The 20,958-nt window shown below is 34.2% G+C and overlaps 1 protein-coding gene across 4 annotated transcripts in view; it reads right to left on the bottom strand.

Annotated features, from left to right (window-relative positions):
* The window catches only part of Foxj3 (forkhead box J3), a 105,972-nt gene that overhangs the window by 23,064 nt on the left and 61,950 nt on the right, over window positions 1-20,958 (bottom strand). For 3 of the 4 annotated variants that reach the window (XM_078026059.1, XM_005317884.4, XM_021736038.3), the window contains exons 5-6: window positions 14,688-14,771; window positions 2,498-2,599 (exon numbers count right to left, since the gene is read on the bottom strand). In XM_078026059.1, the coding sequence (XP_077882185.1) occupies window positions 2,498-2,599; window positions 14,688-14,771 (186 nt within the window). The remainder of the gene's footprint in view (window positions 1-2,497; window positions 2,600-14,687; window positions 14,772-20,958) is intronic. The other variant, XM_021719546.3, reaches the window with a different exon arrangement.

Consider the following 20,958-nt stretch of genomic DNA (forward strand, 5'->3'; position numbering starts at 1 on the left):
TACAGATTTGTACATGCACATAACGACAACAATAAAAAAAAAATAGTCAATTTCATTCCCCACTACCTCCCTTTCTTCTCCCTGTTCCTTTTCATCTACTCCACTGGTCTCCCTTCTATTTTCATGAAACGTTCCCCACTACACACACCTTGACACCCCATTCCTTTTCCCTTTAGCTTCCACATATGAGAGAAAAACATGACTCTTAACTTCCTGAAGAAGTTTGAGTATGGCTTATTTCACTTCACATAATGCTCTCAAATTCCATCCATTTTTCTGCAAATGGACATAATTTCAGTCTTCTTTATAGCTAAATAAAACTCCATGATATATATAAGTTTAATATTAACATAGTCTTCATAATAAAATAACTCTTGACTTTTAGTAATATGTCTTTCTTTTCATTTAAAATATATCTCATCAATTTTAATTTGGGAGTCTTTTAATTTGGCCTGATAATCTTTTAAATTGAGTATTTAATGTATTTACATTTAATATAATTCCTAATGTAATTAGATTTAAATATTATTTGTCTTTCTTTGCTCCCATTGTTTCCTTCTCTTCCTACTTTTGGATTAGCTAAGGATTTATTATTTTTTTTATTAGTACTTGTATATTCTTTTAGTTGTTTTTTTTAAGTAATCCAGAGCAATGGTTTGTAAGGTATGAAATTATAATCAACAATTTATAACATCACAGAAGTTCTGGATGGTGTTATCTTCCGCCAAACAAAATTTAGTTTTTTTCTTGCAAGAATTCTAAAATAGTTGAAACTATTCTATTTTTGTATGCTGCTACAGAACAAAACCTCTGTCAGGTAACATCTTGAAAACCTACAGTATTTACCATGGTACTATCCTTCTGGCAAGACCACGAATTACAAGGAAACTTGCAGGGCTTATCTCAATGTGTTCACCTTTTCAAAGATCCTGGTCCCTGAAATAACTATAAAATTGTCTTGGTCCCACTGTCTCCTTCCTCTTTTTTATCATGTACATGACTTGTGTGTGTGTATGTGTGGTGGGTGTGTGTGTGTGTGTGTGTGTGTGTGTGTGTGTGTGTGTGTGTATTTTATAGATAGGCAGAAAGGTCTTTCTTATACTAGCTACTCTGTATCTAAAAGGAGATGTCCAAAAATCCATCCCCTTTGACACTACTTTATTGCCTCAAAAAATCCCAGCATTACTACTTTCTAACTGCTTCCTAATAACCACCTATGTTTAGGCTCTTAGTATTTCTAACAGACTACTGCAAAGAGCAGCATTAGAAATTTCTGATTTCAATCAGACCACTTCACCAGAATTTTTCCAGGCTAGTTGGCCAGAATAGATATGATGTTTAAAAGGACAAATTTCTAGGCCTTACCTTATTCATAAGAATAGAGTAAAACTTGGTAGAACAGCATTGAAATCCTGGTATTACCACCAGCAGCAGGGGGGGAAAAAGCCCTTCCTAAGTGATTGTGATGTGATCATTACATAGACTGTCGTGTGGGAAAAACCATTACTCTATACATCATCTGCCAGTTTCTTTCCTAAATTGGAAATCTGATTATGTCACTCTGATTATCTGTAAACCTGTCTTCTGTTTATTCATTTTACCAACAAAAAGATTCTATGAATACTATATTACTATAATGGTGTAAATATGTATGGTATTTGTATTTATGTGTTTGTTGAGCAAGTGAAAAAAAAAAAAAGAGAGAAATAATGCAAGTGCCAGCAAAAGCCAAGACAGAACAAAGTGTGTGTGAAAGCTAGAGGAGGAAAGTGAGAGTAAGACTGAGAATGTGTGAGCGTTGAGTATGAGATATGGCTTTAAGAAATTCATTTCTGGTAGGAGAGGAAATACATGCATAAACTAAATTATTTCATGAACCTCCCAGACCTTTTTAGAGTTTTAAGATATGAGATTAAAATATTACCTCGTAAAGATTTAAATACTATTTGAAAGAAGAGACATTAGTATCCCACTACCTATCTAATGACCTGGCACAAAGTTTTAACCCTTGCATCACAAAAAATGCAGCAGACTACCATATACTGTTTCTGGGTATGTTCCTAGACCTCAATACCATAAATATAGATTGACCACTGTTCCAATGAGCCCTATAAGGTTGCCCAAGTATTTATTATACTAGAGTCTGCTAACTCCCTAGAATTTGATTATCTTATCTTCAACCACATATGAGGAGATGTAACTAAGGTTTTGAAACAAATTGATCCAATAAAATGCTTGCTCAAATATTTTAACAACAGAAACTAGCAGAGTCAAGAATTTAAATTAGTATATAACTTCACAATAAGCACATTCTAATTTCTCCAGAGAAATATTTTCTTTTAATTTGTGCATACCGTAAAACATTCTGGATTCGGTTTTAAAGCTCCATGTACAGGGTAAACAAATCTACACCACCTTAAAACTCTATTGTCATTATAAAAGCAAATTAAATATATTATTCAAGGACATTTAAAAAATGTTTAAAAAATGAAATTACTTTGTTAGTCACAGTGTTGATTGCCAGAGTTGGAGAGGCACTTCCCGAAATAATACACTCCATTCCCAAAGAATCTGAATCTATGCTATATGGAGTTGAGGCCTAAAATATAAGAACAAAATAAATAATTATTATCTCATATATCCAGCAATTTTAACACAATTTGAAGGGATTTCATCAATTCTCCAACATCCGGTTCTGTGCTTTGTTTCTGAAAATAATAAGCTACTGAAATGACTTCTATTATATTTTAGTATGCTACTGATCTGATAACACAAAGTCCATTATTACAGCTATTCTCTAACAACTCTTCTAATGGGCTACAGGATAGGTTGCCAAAAACTATAAATAAACTTCTGTAATGGAGACTGCTAATGGTTCTCTTTTCATTCTTTCCTTTTCCCTTTTAGTGATAAAATTCTAGTTATCTTCTCATGGCTACCCAGTTAGAGACTACCTTCTCCAGATTCATTTGCAGCTAGCTGTGGGCCATGTAACTAAGGTGTAACCAATGGGATATGAGCAAGAGTGACGTGTGCAACTTCTGCAACACATCTTTGCAAGGGACTTGTTTATCCTGCGGTCTCTTATTCCCTTTCATTGCAAACTAGAGTAGAGATGGTGATGATACTCTTGCTTAACCATAAAGGTGAAAATTCCCTGAGAAACACTAGAAAAACACGATTAGAAAGAATCTGGATATCTGAATAACCTTGTGGAACAAGAGTTGTACATCCTTCCAACCCGACCTATCAGCTTAGAATTTGGCCCGAAAGAGAAATCTCAGGTATTATTTTATTGTTCTTACTTTGTGGTTAAGAGTAACTGAACAATATTCTAAATATAAAAGTTTATGTACATTATTTATAAAGATCACATCCTGTCAAAAGTAATACAGAAGGTTTTCTACATCTAGAATTTAGAATTTATAAACATTATGACAATTCACCTCTTATCTGCAAGACAATTTGATTACCTTAGTGAGTCCTCAAAAGTTCAATTTCAATGGTGAAAGTTAAAGAATAGCAAAGATAAATAACATGTGGCTATGATGCCAATCTCATACATATTATCTCCCTGGCAAAATGTACTTATCTTACACATGATACCAACTGGATATGCATTTAAAAAAGATGAAATGGGCTGGGAGTGTAGCTCAGTAGTACAGTGCTTCCTAGTATGCATGAGCCCTGGATTCCATCCCAAGCACTAGACACCAAAAGAAGAAAGATTATAATGAAAGAGCAAGAGAACAATTTTACAGAGACACATTTCAAAGATTAATCTATTAATCACTAAATTCCTCAGCATGAATTTCTTTCATCAGATATCAACAAACTTGATAATGAGCAGGGAACACGACTGAAATGAAAAAGAAGGAAAAAGATGCAAGAGTCCAGCATGAAGGTGCTGGGTACTCATTAAGAATCAAGTGAAAATGAAAAGAATTAAAAAATATAAATGGAAGAACCACAAAAATAACTAGGTCTTTGCTTCAATTTTAGTGCCCACTAACTTAGTTATATCTAAATTAACACACAGATTACTTTATTTATTTATTTATTTTTGAGAGAGAGAGAGAGAGAGAGAGAGAGAGAGAGAGAGAGAGAGAGAGAGAGAGAATGAGAATGAAATATTTATTTTTTAGTTTTTGGCAGACACAACATCTTTGTTTGTATGTGGTGCTGAGTATCGAACCTGGGCCGCATGCATGCCGGCGAGCACGCTACCACTTGAGCCACATCCCCAGCCCAGCAGATTACTTTAGAAAGCTGCAAATCTCGAGTTCCCCTAACTCAACTGAGTCATCTTAGTCCAAAGTACTGGTTCACTAATTCTCATTCTCCCCCACTGATAGAAAGAGAGAAGCCTGTACTTGGTGATTTCATGCAAATTATTCTATGTTTATGCTTTTTTTCTCACCTATACAAGGATTGTGCCATTTTCTTTAGAGGTTTGTTGCGACCATTAATTACATAATTTATGAAAAGTACCTGAAATAATTTATGAAAAGTACCTGAAATACATAATAAATGCTAGTTACTATGATAACCACTAGGATTACAGATGCCAGAATGTGCAAAGGAATACTTAATGGTGATTAATGAAAAAGGAGACAACTTTAGTATGAGGCACAATATTAGTATGAGGCACAGTATTCCCAAACAGATTTGTGGCTTCAGCTATTAGAAATTAGACAGTAAATTTTAAAAAATCCTTTAATTAATATTCTTTCACTTGTATTCCCAGCAACTTGGGAGACTGAAGTAGAAGGATTCCAAGTTCAAGGCCAGCTTCTGCAAGTTATCGAAACCACCAAAAAAAATAAAAATAAAAATAAAAAGGGCTGGGGATGCAGCTGAGTTGTAACATACCCCTGGGTTAAACCCCCAATTTAAAAAAAAAATTTTTTTTTTTGGTTTTTGGCATTTATTTTTACTTGTAGGTGCATTCATTCTGTTATGAACAGGCAACAAGTAGTCTGATGAATAAAGCCAGTGGGTCTAGGCATCCCAAAATGTACTAAAACCATAAAACCAAATTCAGTATCAATGAATCTAATCTGGGTGGCATCAGTCAGTTTGTAAAAGGTATCTTTTGCCGTCGTGTCAAGTTCCACTTCCAATAAAGCAGTATGATACTCATACAGACCAAACTTCTGTAATTAACAAATACAAACTATAGTGGGGAGGAAAAAACAGTTATCTAAGGATTCTGAGGAAATAAAGTAGGCAGACTGTGGAGAGAAGCCAGAATTTGGAGAGATCATCATGTGTATGAATTTCCTATTTTGATACAGCTTGGTCCCAATGTTGGGTACTAGAAGCATGGACAGATAATGCTGGCAAGGGGAACCAGAGAAAAGAGAACAGGTCAACTGCCAGCCACCAAACAAAGAAGGAAATCCCATAAGAAATAAAGTCAAAAGAGATCCCACAATCCTGGGTGTGAAACACTACAAAATTCTCAAGTTGACCCCTGAATCATGCATATACAGATTAGGATCAAATCAGAAGCCTAAAGAATCAAATTCAAATTGGAATTCCTACCCACAGAAGGTGAGAGTGGGAACTTACAGTCTGAGTTGAGCTTAACAAAATAAAATTTTGGCTCAAAATAAAATTTAAAAGGATTGGGGATGGAGCTCAGTGGTAAAGTGCCCCTGGGCCCAACCCCCAGTACCAAAAAAACCAAAAGAAACAATATTTGCTCTCACATTTAAAAAACTCATGTTTGATTATTTAAGGCAAAAGTTATAAATGCTATCCTTTGAGATTTATGATGTGTGCAGATTTAATTCATATTACTATTATGGGGAATAGTGAGGGAATGACTGGAAGATTTCTACATATTTTATGAAGTGATAAAATAATAACTGAGTAGACTGCAAAGCATAGGGAGATATGTTGAAATCCTTAGCCAAAACATAAATTAAAATAGAACCAAATAATTTAAAAGAAAGAAAAGAGAGAAAAAGATAAACTAAAACATAGAGGTCAAACAGAAAACATAAGGTCGATCTATATCAACTCTATCAGTTACATGTTAAAATGTTTAACAAAATTATGCTAATGAAAAAGCAGAGATTGTCAGAGCTTAAAAAAAAAAAAAGTAGGCTCAGTTAAATGTAGCCTGTGTGTGTCATACCCTCAGATACAGAGGAGAAGCAGCCATGGGAAGGAAAGGAAAGGGAAAGGAAAACTGTTTCTATTCCAGTTGATATAATAATTATTCATATAGAATAATTCCAGGGCATCTTCAAGCAACTATTAGAACTAATAAGATCAAATATATAAAGTTAATAGATAGAAATTTATTTATACACTGGCACAAGCAATTAGAAAATGTACTTTAAAATCAATTCATAATAACAACAGAAAACAAAATACTCAGGGTTAAATCTAACTGGAAATAGGTAAGTCCCACGATAAAAAAAAAACTTTAAAAAAATCTGAGAAAATTAATTGAAATTAATTAAGATAAATAAGAACTAATTAATGGAGTGATGTAACATATTCATGGATTAGAAAAAATATTAAGTGAATTTTTCCCTAGATCAAGGACTAAGGACTAGAGTAGAGGAAACTTTGGGGGCAGGGGGTGATAAAAATGTTCATTTGACATTGGTGTTATTTTCAAAATTGTATAGATGTCAAAACTCCTCAAATTGTAAACTTTAAACATGCAGTTAATTGTACATGAACTATCCCCTCAATAGTGTTGTAAAAAAAATTTATTAAAATGAGCCCTCATGAAACTTCTTCATCTACATCTTTAACTGGATAGGATTTCTCCATCTTAAAAATCCTCAGTTAATTCTCTCTATAAATATTATCTTGGAGGCCACATGCAGTGTCTCCCATGTAATGTGTATTACATGTTTATTCAACTAAAATATTTATTCAGTTCTATAGCTAAGAGTAGAAATGCAGACTGCCTTCCTTTCTCTACTTGCTCACATCATTTCCTTTAACTTGAATCTTCACTTTCTCAGGTTCAACTGAGAAACTGAGTCATAAAAAATAGCATGGAAACAATCTCAGATATATAGCCAGATGCAGATGATCCTGCCAACTCTTCTCTATTTACCCATCAGTCTTCCAGCTATCACCCTGATTAAACTTATAATCAGCTTTGAATAACAGCACAGGATTTCATTTTTTATTGCTTCTGGTGATCAAACCCAGAGCTGGGCAAGCACTCTATCTCTAAGCTACATCTCCAGACCCACAATTTAGCTCTTAATTTCAGGAAAAATTAATGTGCATTTCCTTCATCTCTGTGTCAAGGAAAGATAAAGATAATAGCAGATTAAATGTTTTTTCAAAGGCCATGTTTGGGATAGTAAGTTCATATATAATTACGTGGACTTTTATTCTTCCCCCTCACATAACATTGCACAGTCATAGGGGGCTCTTTGTAGTTTCTCACCATCTCAGAACTTCTGCACTTGTAAGACTGAAGAATGATTCTCTCCTAGACCTATGTAACTGATGGTTCACTAATACAGGAAGCGATGCCCTCAAAAGCTAAATATCTTATTCTAAATTATAACACACAACTTAAAAAATGGGTTAGGTTAGAGATGTGGCTCAAGCAGTAGCACGCTCGCCTGGCATGTGCGGGGCACTAGGTTCGATCCTCAGCACCACATAAAAATAAAAAAATAAAGATGATGTGCCCACCGAAAACTAAAAAATAAATATTAAAAAATTCTCTTTCTCTCTCTCTTAAAAAAAGGGGGGAGGGGTCTCCTGGGCTGGAGGTGTAGCTTAGTGGTAGCACTGAGTGTATGTAAGGCTCTGCATTTAATCCCCAGCACGTGCACGTACACACACACACCCCCATTAGGTTTTATAGAAGATGGCTGGATTATATATCTGCTTCTGCATTCAATCTACAGCAAAATCACAGGTCACACAGTCTATAGAACCCATCTAAGATAATGAGTGAAAAAGACAAAGAACGTTTTAATATTATTATGAATATAGTTTGACCTCATGTACTCCCTGAAATAGCATCACATACTGAGAACCACTGCTTTAGCATAATATATTTCTATAAGCAAAGAATAACATTAGAAAATAGTCAAGATATAATTTAAGTTTAAAAAAAAGAAGAAGAAGAAGAAGAAGGGGAGGCAAGTTAAAGAATCAACAGAGAAGAATATGATTCTTTGATTACCAACATGATAAAAGAGAAAATGCACAGGTAACTTTCAAGCACTCATTCTTTCAAGTCTTTTTTTTTTTTTTTTTTAAGTTGTAGCTGGACACAATACCTTTATTTTATTTACTTACGTTGTGCTGAGGATGGAACCCAGTGCCTCACACATGTGAGGCAAGAGCTCTACCACTGAGCTACAATCAATCCCAGCTCCTCAAGTCATTTCTTTAACAAAAAAAATACCCAGGACCCAGGTTTCTTTTTCTACTCTTTAAAGAGTGTGAATAGTTTGATTACTTGCCAGTCTTCAAAAATACCCAAAAGGTAATATCCATCTTTTTCTCCTGCCCTAAGCAGCTTCCAGTGGACAAAGCCCCTTTTATTAATGCATACATAACATAACCTTTGGTTGAACTGAACAAGACCAAATTAAAAAGCAAAATAAGCCAAAGAAGATATTTGTTAATATAAAACAAATTAATAAAGAAAAAATGAAAAAAAAAAATTTTTTTAAATCACTGCCTTTCTTTTTACTCCATGGCCAGCCATAATGACCTGTCAGTTCCTTATACTCTGTCCCTTTCAAACATTCCCAATAATATTCATCTATTTCTGTTTATCCATTAGGCCTCTACTGAAACATCACTTCAAGGAAACTTTTCCTGACTTTTAGATCTAAATCACGCCTCTTTACTATGTGGTCCCAAGGTTCTCAAGAACATTATCTTTAGGATGACCAAATAACTTACCATTCAAATGTTATTTTGAAAATGAATGAGGAGGGCTGGGGATGTGGCTCAGTGGTAAAGCACCCCTAGGTTCAATCCTCAGTACCAAAGAAAAGAAAAGAAAATGAATGAAGAACTAACAATTATGCTCAGAAAACAAGCTACGTTATGGAATATACTGCCATCTTACCATATCAATTTATCCTCCCCGCTTGAGTGGGACCTTTAAGAATATAAAGCATACTGGTCTGTCTGTTCTCTGAGACTTAGTTTAATGCAAAAGAATATTCTCAGTTCTATGAATGACATGATTTTTTATAGTGCAAATTAACTTAAAAAAAAAAAACTTATCTGGAAAAAAAAATCAACTGTACTCCCTCCCAAATCCTAATACTGTTCTATACCCCATACCCCTGTCATGATTTATTTACTACCCATGATTTACCCTCCCCTAATCACCCCTGCTCCAGTCCATACTCTTCAATCAGAAGATAAATTGAGCAGAAAAGGTCCATTTTGTTCATTGCTATTTCCTCAGGACCTAGAAGGGTACCCATGTATGGTAGGCACTTGACACTTACTTAATACATGTACTGTAAATGAATGCTGCCCTCTCTAGTTGCTCTACCTATCTCCACCTAAAAGTCAAGCCACATAACCCATGAAGCCTTCTTAGTCCCAGGAAGAAAAAAAAAAATCTCTCTTCTTCTATACAGGATAATATTTCATACCTTTCTTATAATACCTTCTATACTTTACCCTTCTGCTAAAATTATCTGTCTTGTCTTGTTCTTCTTGGTATGTATCTTAGTATAATGGCTGGCCTGTAATATCTACAAAGATCTGTCAAATTAAACTGATAACATATTACAATGATGGATATATATATATCTGGTACCCACTAATTTTCTAAAGAACTCTCTTATTCATATAGCTTATACCCTTAGCCCATGCCACTATCACTGCAACTCCTTCTACTCAGTATCTTCCTCTTGCAATGAGTATTTTGTGAAGAGGAAGTATCTTTTAGAAACTGTTTTGATTCATTTTTTAACACCACAGATTGTGAAATCAAAGCAACATTCTTGATCCTATTCATTTTAGGCTTTCTTCCTCCCCACTCCCTGTACTGGGGATTGAACCTAGGGTCTCATACACACTAGGCAATACTCTGCTGTGTTGTGCTATACTGATCTTAAATTCTGCCTCAGCTTCCTGAACAACTGAGATTCTGTACCTTCAGGCTTTCTACTGGAATCTTTCTACTCTTAAATATATACACACTATCTTAAGTTTTTCTTTATAAAATGACTTCCAATATGCCCATCTGTATTTCTTACTAACAAGTCAATCATGCATTTTGTTTTTTCCAAGTGGAATGCCTTTATTATTTTTATGTCTATGAAAAAAGTTCACTTCTACATCAATACTAAAGCCTCATTTCTCTTCCCAGAGGCCCTCATAGGCAGCATTGTCTATTTTGAGTCACTTTAGTTATCAGTAGTTGGCCTAACAAATTATTTAGTACTTTTTTTGTCATTTATAATCACATTTATGTTACTTGATCATGTGTTCATATTAAATGTGGGAAATTTATATGCACATATAAAATGAAATGTGATTCAGTGTTATGGGTTTCAGCCTAACAAATGCTAGTGGTAACTGTAAACAGCATAGACTGTGAAGGCAAACTACCTTAGTTCAAATTCTGGCTTTGGTACTAATTATTAGTACAGGAGGATAAGTTAAAATTCATGGTTCATCAGTGTCATCATTTTTAAAATTAATTACTATATATTAATAAGTATCTGACACAGAAACTCAATGTTATGAATTCTACCCTCTTATTTTATGTGAGGGTACTGAAGCTTCCAATCATTAACTAAAATTGCCAAAAGTCATAAGAAATAGCAACTTTTAAAGCTAAAAGAAAAATACAGAACTTCTAGTTGAAAAATCCCTTGTGTTACCACTTTATTCAATGTTTTCTCGATATTTTAAAAAATACTGCAACTTTATCCATTATTTTAAGATCTTCAGGACCATTGTGTGATTTTAAAACAAAAAATTAAGAAGATGAAAGAAAAGGAAGAAAGGAAGAGAAACATTTAAATACTTAAGAAAAGAAGGAAGAAATATTACAATAAAAGAGAGTAAATGGTCTGATAACCATGAAAATGAAGGGAAATCAGATAAGTGCTCTGGAGAAGGATGTTAAGAATATCAGACTAGAGGCTGTGGTTATAGCTCAGTGGAAGAACTTGCCTAGTATGTGTGAGGCACTGGGTTCGATTCTCAGCACCACATATAAATAAATACAAAAGCTTATTTCTGGGGCTGGGTTATAACTCAGTGGTAGAGTGTTTGCCTAGCAGGTGTGAGACACTGGGTTTAATCCTTAGCCCCATATAAACGTAAATAAAATAAAGGTCATTGACTACTAAAAAATTTTTTTAAAAGCTTATTTATCTTCAGAATAAAAAGTGTATGAGACATTTAATTTTTTTACATAGAATTCTGATATTTACACATGGACAAAGGAATTGCATTCACAGAAATTTAGCGAAGAACTTTTAGGGTTGTTAATTTCTTTACCATCTACATTCAAAAGTCCTTTTATCCTTTAAAAGTTTTCAACATATGGGTCATGGTCAGCTTGGGGGAAAACTTTACATCTCTAAAGATCATGTTAAGAATCATTCTTATTTGACTGGAATAAACATTTCCTTAGTAAAACTTTAAAAAATGTAAACTGTCCTAACAAAAATATTACATATTATATAACCTTCTTACCACCCTTACCCCCAAATCTCTAAGTGGAAAAGAAAATATACACACATCTGTTTATTGGGGCAGGAAATTATGTTTTTGTAAAATAACTATCTTCCAGAATAAGTGTTAAACAATATCTGTCTTACTGATTTTATGTACTTCACTTACAGCTGACCTCTTTGGATAGTTGTTGGTGAGAGATATATATGTATATATACACATACTACAGTGATGTAGCCACATTAATGTTTACAGCAGCAGAATTCACAATTGCCAAAAGTCATAAGAAATAGCAACTTTTAAAGCTAAAAGAAAAATATAGATACCCTTCAGTAGATGAATGGATAAAGAAAATGTGATGTATATATACACAAAGAAATATTACTCAGCATTAAAAGAAAATAAAATCATGGCATTTGCAGGTAAATGGATGGAACCGGAGAATATAATGCTAAGTGAAGTCAGCCGATCCTAAAAAACCAAATGCCAAAAGTCTTCTCTGATAAAAGGATGCTGATTCATAATGCGGGGGGGGGGGGGGGGGCAGTGTGGGAGGAAGAGATGAACTTCAGATAGAGCAAAGGGGAAGGGAGCAGGCCTGGGGATAGGAAAGATGGTAGAATGAGACAGACATCATTACCCTAATACATGTATGAAAACATGATGGTGTGACTCTACTTTATGTACAACCAGAGACATGAAAAACTGTGCTCTCAATAGATAAACTGTGGAGCCAATCTAGATGTCCTTCAGTGGATGAACGGATAAAAAAAAAATGTGGCATTTATACACAATGGAATATTATTCCACAATAAAAAAGAATAAGATCATGACATTTGCAGGGAAACGGATAGCATTAGAGAAGATTATGCTAAATGAAGTTAGCCAATCCCCCCCCCAAAAAAAAACAAATGCCAAATATCTTCTCTGATATAAAGGGGGTAACTCAAAATGGGGTTAGGAGGGAGACAAGGGAGGAAGATTACCTCTAGATAGGGAATAGGGGTGGGAGGGAGAAGGGGAATAGCATGGATGGTAGAAGGAGACCCTCATCATTATACAAATACATGTATGAAGATGTGAATTTGGTGTCAATATACTTTATATACAATCAGAGATATGATAAATTGTGGTATAAAGGTGTATTAAGAATTGTAGTGCAAAAAAAACCCCCTGTGCTCTATTTGTGTGATATAAATTGAACTGCATTCTGCTGTCATATATAACAAATTAGAATAAAAAAAAAACTTTAAATAAAGAGTCTTCAAAAAAAGGGAGGAAAGAACTCTCAGAAATAAACAAGGATTTCTCTAAAAATTGTGAAACAAATGTAACAGAATAAAAGGCAGGCTTCATATCCAAAAAGAAAATGCACAGTTGTCAACTCAACCACCAATTCCCACTTCCAAAAAATTTAAGTTTCAGAAACCTTCAGAAGAAGAGATAAATAACAGAAAAGACCACAAATCCTTAGCCCTTCAACTTATACATCCAAGTTGTTTTGTAATGGTGTGGGTTAAATAAAAAAATAAAATAAAAATGAGGATTTTTTTTCTCTCTTTCCTTTGAGTTCTGGCAACAGAAGCTAAATGTTTTGTACTTCACAGTTCTATAACAAGTCCAAGTGGTAAGTCTGTTTCAAAAGGCAGAGGCATGAAAGTAGGAATTGAGCTTTGTTTCCTCTCAAACCACAACACACAGAGCATATCAATATCTCAGTCTTGAAACTGTTCAGATCTGGTACCAGAAGACTATACCACCAATTTTAAACTTCAACTTCTTAATCTTTGGTTGTGTAAAGCCAAATATTATGACCTAAGAACTCTCACCTTTAATTCCATACAGATTGATAATTAATTGACTTACTGAATTTCCTCTGCTGGCTTCAAACATGCTACCCCAACTAAGCCCCATTTCTGTAGTACCTTAGGGGCTCTTATGATCACAATATTAACTCTGTCTAAGGTCCTTGCCTTTGAGACTCAGAAGCCATTCCTTTATGAAGGAAAGGCATAGATTTATTTGATCAAACATTTACTCAGTTTCCTTCATCTTTCTATTCTCTCTGCAAACACTTTCTGATACTCAATATAAACTGAGAAAAACACAAAAATCAGTGACACAAATACACACACACACACACACACACACACACACACACACACACACACCTATTTTACTAAAGCCCTTAAAAGGGCATTAGTCCAATGAAAAAGACATATAGAAACAAAAAATTTCCATGAAGTAAGAGAAATACTAGAAGAAAACTTTACAAAAATTCGTAAGAACACAAAAAAATTAAGAAAAAACTTCACAAAGTGGTAAACACTTGGAATGGATCTAAAGAAGAGTAATGCAAAGTATGAGGATGTTTTTATTGAGATGTTGGCTGGGATTTTGGCTCAGCAATAGATCACTTGCCTACAACATGGGAGGCACTGGGTTTGATCCTCAGCACCACATAAAAATAAAAAACATAGAGGTATTGTGTTCATTTACAACTTATATATGTATTTAAAAAGGGGGTGCTGGAAAAGTTAAAGGGTAAAGTAAATGTATGATGGCAGCTAAAAGGTTGACTAAAATATAACCAAGAATATCAACGATAGTTTCTTTTCTCTTTTATTCCTGCAAATTAATTTTAACTTGAATTCACAAGTAAGAATTATCTTACAAACAACAAACACACAGGCAGAGATTTTGTGTACAAAGTGACTATTACATGGATGCTAGCAGGAAAAAGCACTGTGAGAACAATAAGGAAAATTCCATGTAACCAGAAGGATTATTTGCAATTTATTATTTGCAATTTATTTTTAATTAATTCCTTAACTGCTCACCTCACTCGTAGTAAAGATCAAATAAAATAATGGGTATGAAAGGTACTTGGAAAAATACAAAATACTATACAAATAAAATCTTACCTTGGTTACAGTTATACTTGCTATACTGGAAATGAACTTTTGAAAACTTACATCTGACATTCAGTCTGTCATACTAAATTTATGATAAAGAATTTTTACCCGTTCTACAGATCGTGCCCTCTTCTTTGGCCGAGTAGGCAGCGCATCTTCCTTCGGATTGGTGTCTATTGCCCAATAGGATCCCTAAAGGTAAAGAAATAAATTATATTAACAGTATATTACAGTAACCCTATGACATTAAAAGGGATTTTTTTATAATCCTCTGCTCCTAAAGTAAACATTATGCAAATACAGCAATGGAAAAGCATCGTAAGAAATACTAGTTTCAGATTGAGAAAAGTAAAGGTTATGAGAAGAAAGTCCATTTATAATGAATTATTAAGAAAAAAAATCGTAAGCCGAAGAATAAGTCCAAAAACTTATGCCATTGCCAAATTAAAAGAGGAAATGATAAACCAGATACATTTTTTAAAAATATTATTTTTTAGTGGTAGTTGGACACAATACCTTTATTTTAATGAGGTGATGAAGATTGAACCCAGGGCCTTGCGCGGGCTAAGTGAGCACTCTAAAGCTGAGCCACAACCCCAGCTCCCCCCATACATTTTAAATATACACTAATTCTTAATTCATATGATGACACCATATGACGTTCAAATCTCCTAATATTTTACATATAAAGGTACTACATTTCTAGATCCTGTGACCTCACAAATCTACATGGTAAGTAAAACAATTTATAAAGACAAATTGCTTGGGCATATTTTATATTATATATAATAAGAGTATCCTGAGAAGCAATGGTCTGTACATAAATCTTTCATTGCTTACTTCTACTATCATGACTTATTTTAATTATTCTCTTTTGGTACAAGTTCTCATTTCATTAAAAAAAAAAATATGTATTGAGTGTCCATTGCACTCCAGGCATTCAGGAATTCTTACTCCCCAAAATACTTTGAAAAGCATAGACTATAATAGTTTGTACATATTATACAAATAAGGAGACCAAAGCTCAGGAAGATAAAGTGTTTTACCCAAGCAAGAATATGACAACCAACAACCAACACCAGAAACAGGATCTTAATTCTTAACTCCTTTCTCCTTCAATTATTCTGTTGCTATATACAAACATGAACAGATATGCACACACACACACATTTGGGGAAGGCAGCAACAATGAAGGGAGTAAGGGAAAGAAGACCTTTTCAGAAACAGGAATATAATGTATATCCTAGATCTATGACGTAATATTCAAATTTCATCTTTGCCTCTATTATTTCATTAATCGTATTAGGTTGATTTTTTCATACAATACTTTAAAATAAAGGGAAATACAGCTTTCATCTATCAAGGCTCACATTTTAGCCTGACACAAACTATGGGTTTAGAGTTTTTTGAACATACCATTATGTTTCATTGCATCTGTACCTGCCCAAGAAGTTAATCTATCTTAACATCCATCCTTCAATGGACAAATTCATAATCCACCTTCAAAATTTACCTCAGATATTATCTAAAGGAATCCTTCTTTGATGGTCCTGCCACATCCAAGAACTCACTATTCTCCACCTCTATGACATTTCTATACTTTTTACTAAGACTATTCACTGTACTTAACAATTTTGTTTATGGGTCTGTATCTTCTAGGCTGTAAACTCTTGAAAGGTAGGAGCCACTTTATTCATTTCTGATTCCAGTGTCAGGCACAATGTAAGACACAAAGGAAGTACTCAAGGGCTGGGGTTGTAGCTCAGTGGTAGAGCGCTTGCCTATCATGTGTGAGACACTGGGTTTGATTCTCAGCACCATACAAATAAATTAAATAAAGGTCCATTGACAACTTAAAAAAAGATATATATACATATATATATATATATATATATATATTTTCAATAAACATGTTGAAATGGGAAGGGAAAAACGTTCCTAACCAAGTGTGCTGACAATGTCAGTATATGAGGTGTGATGCCAGACCCTCTCAAATACTAGTTTATATATAAGTACCAGAGTTTAGCACTAATTTCATCTCCCAGCCCCTACTGGTATACTCTACTATGTACCTTTTTAAGTGGTCACTGTATTTCAGTCAATGAATCTACCAGTCCTGGTATAAACTTGCCAGCAAACACATAAAATGTCGATTTTACAGAAAGTAAGCACTAAAACTGAAAACCAAACATCTTAATATGTATTACTTCTTACTTGAACACATGATAATTACATCATGATATTCAACTCTAAAAGAATATTATACATTAAATTTACTGTAGTTTCAGCACCCTGGGACCTCATAAATCTAAATGGTAACTAGCAAAATAAAGTAGAAAAAAAAAACTCAGACTGATTTGTTATGAAAATAAAGCTGGAGGGAAAATATCAAAACTCATTCAACAATAGTTTTTAAAACACTGTTTATGGAAATGATAAATTCCAGTGTTTATTTTGGATTAGTGTACATATGCGTATGAATCCGGAGAAACATTCAACATCCAAACTTTAGACTGATTTGTTATTGAACATTTTAATAAAACTTTAAAAAATGCTTCTGTTCTACACAAAATATGACTAGTTACAGCTTCTCACAAAGAGATCAACTACAGGGGGAAAAACACACAATCCTGAACATCCAAATATAAACATTAATGATTAAAATGTTTCACAAAATAATAAAATCTTCTATCTAGTGTCTCTGGTAAACTAGTATCTAAGTTTCATCTGTGAAATGACAGGTTTGGACTAAGAAACTTTAAATTCCCTTTCACAAATAAAAATCACAATGAGATATTTCTCATATACACTGGGCTATCTATTATCAAAACAACAGAAAATAACAAGAATTGGTAAAGATACAGAAAAAATGGAACTTTTGTGCATTGCTGGAAAGAATGTAGAATGGTGCAACTGCTGTGAAAAATGTTATGGCAGCTTCTCAAAATATTAGAATTACCAAATGATTCAGTAATTCCACTTTGAATATATAACAACAACAACAACAACAACAAAAAAAAAAAACCTGAAAGCAGGAGCTTGGTATACCCATGTTCATAACAACATTATTCACAATAGCCCAAAGGTAGAACCATCCCAACTGTGCACTGACAAACAAACAATGGTTTATATGTTCAATGGAATATTATTCTTTCCTTAAAAGGTAAAGGAATTCTGGGGCTGGGGTTGTGGCTCAATGATAGAGGGCTTGCCTAGCATGTGTGAGGTGCTGGGTTCAATCCTCAGCACTGCATACAAATTAAAAAATAAAAAATAAAAAATTTTAAAAAAGGTCCATCTACAACTAAAGTTTTTGCCGCAGTCTGGCTAGGCACAATTCAGGAGCCACTTGTCAAAAGAAACTAACTTTATTTTTAGAACTACAAACGCGAAACAAAACAGCTCCTCAGGGAAAAAACCCTCAGAGCCCAACTGCCACCACCGGATTCCACAAGCCTCTCACCCCCACACCAGCCTCTCCACCTCCCACAATCCTCCTGCTCTTGAGGCCAATTGGCTGGGTTGCGTGGGCAGAGCCAAAGAAGTCACCCAATGAGCAGCTCCGTGGAGGAGCCAATCAGCTAGATGTTGCTGGGGCCGCTGTGAGCCAATCATCAGCTGGCAGTCTGAAGGGCAGGGAAACAGCCCAATGAACATCACCGCAGAGGAGCCAATCCGCTAGATGTTGCTGGGGCCACTGTGAGCCAATCATCAGCTGGCAGTCTGAAGGGCAAACAGCCCAATGAATATCACCGAAGAGGAGCCAATCAGCTAGATGTTGCTGGGGCCGCTGTGAGCCAATCATCAGCGGGCAGTCTGAAATTTGCTGGCAGCTGGAAGTTTGCTGGGGCCCCTTTGGCTGTGGCTCTCAACAGTTTTTTTTAAAAGGATTCTGACACATGCTACAAAGCAGTTGAATGTTGAAGATATTATGCTACGTGAAATAAACCAGACATAGAAGGACAAACATTCTATGATTATGATTATATATACTTATAGTAGTCAATTCAGAGATAAAAAGTTGAGTGGTGGTTGCCAGAGACAAGGGGAGGGAAAATAGGCAGTTATTGTTGAATAGATACAAAGTACATTCGGAAAGATGAAAAAAGTTCTGGAAATGGATGGTGGTGATAGATACACAACAATATAAAAGTACTTACTGCTACTGAACTATGCACTTAGGATGGTTCCAATGGTAAATTTTAGGTTATGTATATTTTACCCCCCACCCCCCGACACACACACTCACAAAAAGTCCCTTTAAGCTACTTTTAGAAAACAATTTCCCTCTCAGAGTAGTTCTTTCCTCTAGGTTTCTGTGGAGCAAATAGGAAACAGGAGGTTTTTGTTTGGTTTTATTTTTAAAATCAATTTATTAAAGTGTGTCTAAAAGAAGATGCATGCAGTTTAAGTGTATAATTCAAGAAGTCTTGACAATTGTTACACATACATGTAACTAACACCAAAATCAAAGACATTAAGCATTCCCTTCAACTAAAAAGCTTCTTTGTGTGTCTCAACAAGCAATTCCCTTTCCTTTGCCTCCAATTTCCGTCCCATACATCCACTGATCTGCTTCTTAACATTATAGTTTTGCATTTTGTATAATTTCATATAAATGGACTCAACCATTAAAACTATTTTCTACTCTCATCAGCAATATATGAGAGTCCAGCTGTTCACCCTTGCTGACACTTGCTATTTTAAGTCTTTTTAATCACAGCCATCCTAGTGCTGTGTAGTTATGTCTCAGGGGTTTTCATGTATATCTCTGTAAGAAATAACAATGCTGGACATGTATTTATTTGCCACTCGTATATTTTTTGTGAAATTATTTTTGGCCAACGTTTTATTTGGATTATAAGAATTTGGCTATTTGTACTGTGAGAATTTATATATATATTCTGAATAACAAGTCCTCTGGCAAATGATATTGTGAATATTCCTCCCAGTGTGTAGTTATCTATTTGTTTATATGCACGATGATACCTTTTTAAAGGATCAATAAGCTTTTAATTCAGTTAAGTCTAATTTATTGAGTTTCCTTTTATGGTTTGTTTTTATTGTTGTGGTTGTTTATTTGCTTGCTTGCTTGTTCATTTTGTTTTTTGGAAATACTGAACCCAGGCTTTGCACATGCTGGGCAAGCACTATACCACTACATCCTCAGCCCTATGGTACTTTTTTTTGTTTTCATTTTTCCTATATAAGTGTAAGGTAGGGATCAATATTAATTTTTTTTACACCCAGATACATAGCATCTCTCTTGAAAAGAACTTTCTATTGAATACAATAATATATCTGTCAAAAGTAAGCTGAATATAAACATGGGTCAATTTCTGAACTCTACTCCATTGAACTGACACTACCTATTTATCCTTATGCAAAGGTCATTTTTGTCTTGATTTTTCTAACTATAAACAAATTTGAAATCAAGCAATATATATATGCTACAACTCTGGTCTTCCCCCAACTAAACTGCTTTGCCTATTCTACATCCTTTGCATGTCCATAAAAATATGAGAACTGGTGATAGTTTCAAAGAAAGAAGCCTGATGCAATTTTTTTAAATAGAATTACATTAACTATATAAATCAACCTTGGGAAAACTGATATCTAGCAACAAAGAGTCCTCTTAGTCCACAAACATGCTATTTCTCTCCATTCATTTAGGTCTTTTTATATTTCTCTTCATAATGTTTTCTACAAACAGATGTAGAAACCTTAAAATGTCATTATTTTGAATGCTATGGTAAATGGAATTGCTTCTGTTAATTTCATTTTCCAATTTTTCCTTGTTAGTATAGAAAAAATTATAATTACCCTTTATCTAGTTTTAGTATTAATTCCATAGATTCTTCTTTGGAATTTTCTACATATGCAATAATGTTGTCTACAAATGAAGAATTTATTTATTCTTTTTAAAAAATGGCTGTCTATTATTTCTTTTTCTTGCCTTATTCCATTGGATAGGACTTCTTAATAGAACGTTAAATAAAAATGTGGGAATGAAAATATGCTTGTTTTGTTCTCAAACTCAGAGGGAAGGAATTTAATATCATATTATTAAAAATAATATAAGGGCTGGGGCTGTAGCTCAATGGTAGAGTGCTTGCCTCTCATACACGAGGTGCTGGGTTCAATTCTCAGCACGACATAAAAATAAAAGGTATTATGTCCATCTACAACTAAAAAAACATTTTTTAATGATATGACCTGTACATTTTTCAGATACTTTAATAAGGAAATTCCTTTTTATACCTAGTTTGCTAAATGTTAAGTTTAATATATGACTTTTCAGCCCTCTTTTACTCACATGGTGAGTAACACCAGTTTTCTAATTTTAAGCTGCAATGCATTCCTGGAACAACTCCCATTG

This window comes from Ictidomys tridecemlineatus, chromosome 11, assembly GCF_052094955.1.
Source record: "Ictidomys tridecemlineatus isolate mIctTri1 chromosome 11, mIctTri1.hap1, whole genome shotgun sequence".
NCBI classification, from domain to species: domain Eukaryota; kingdom Metazoa; phylum Chordata; class Mammalia; order Rodentia; family Sciuridae; genus Ictidomys; species Ictidomys tridecemlineatus.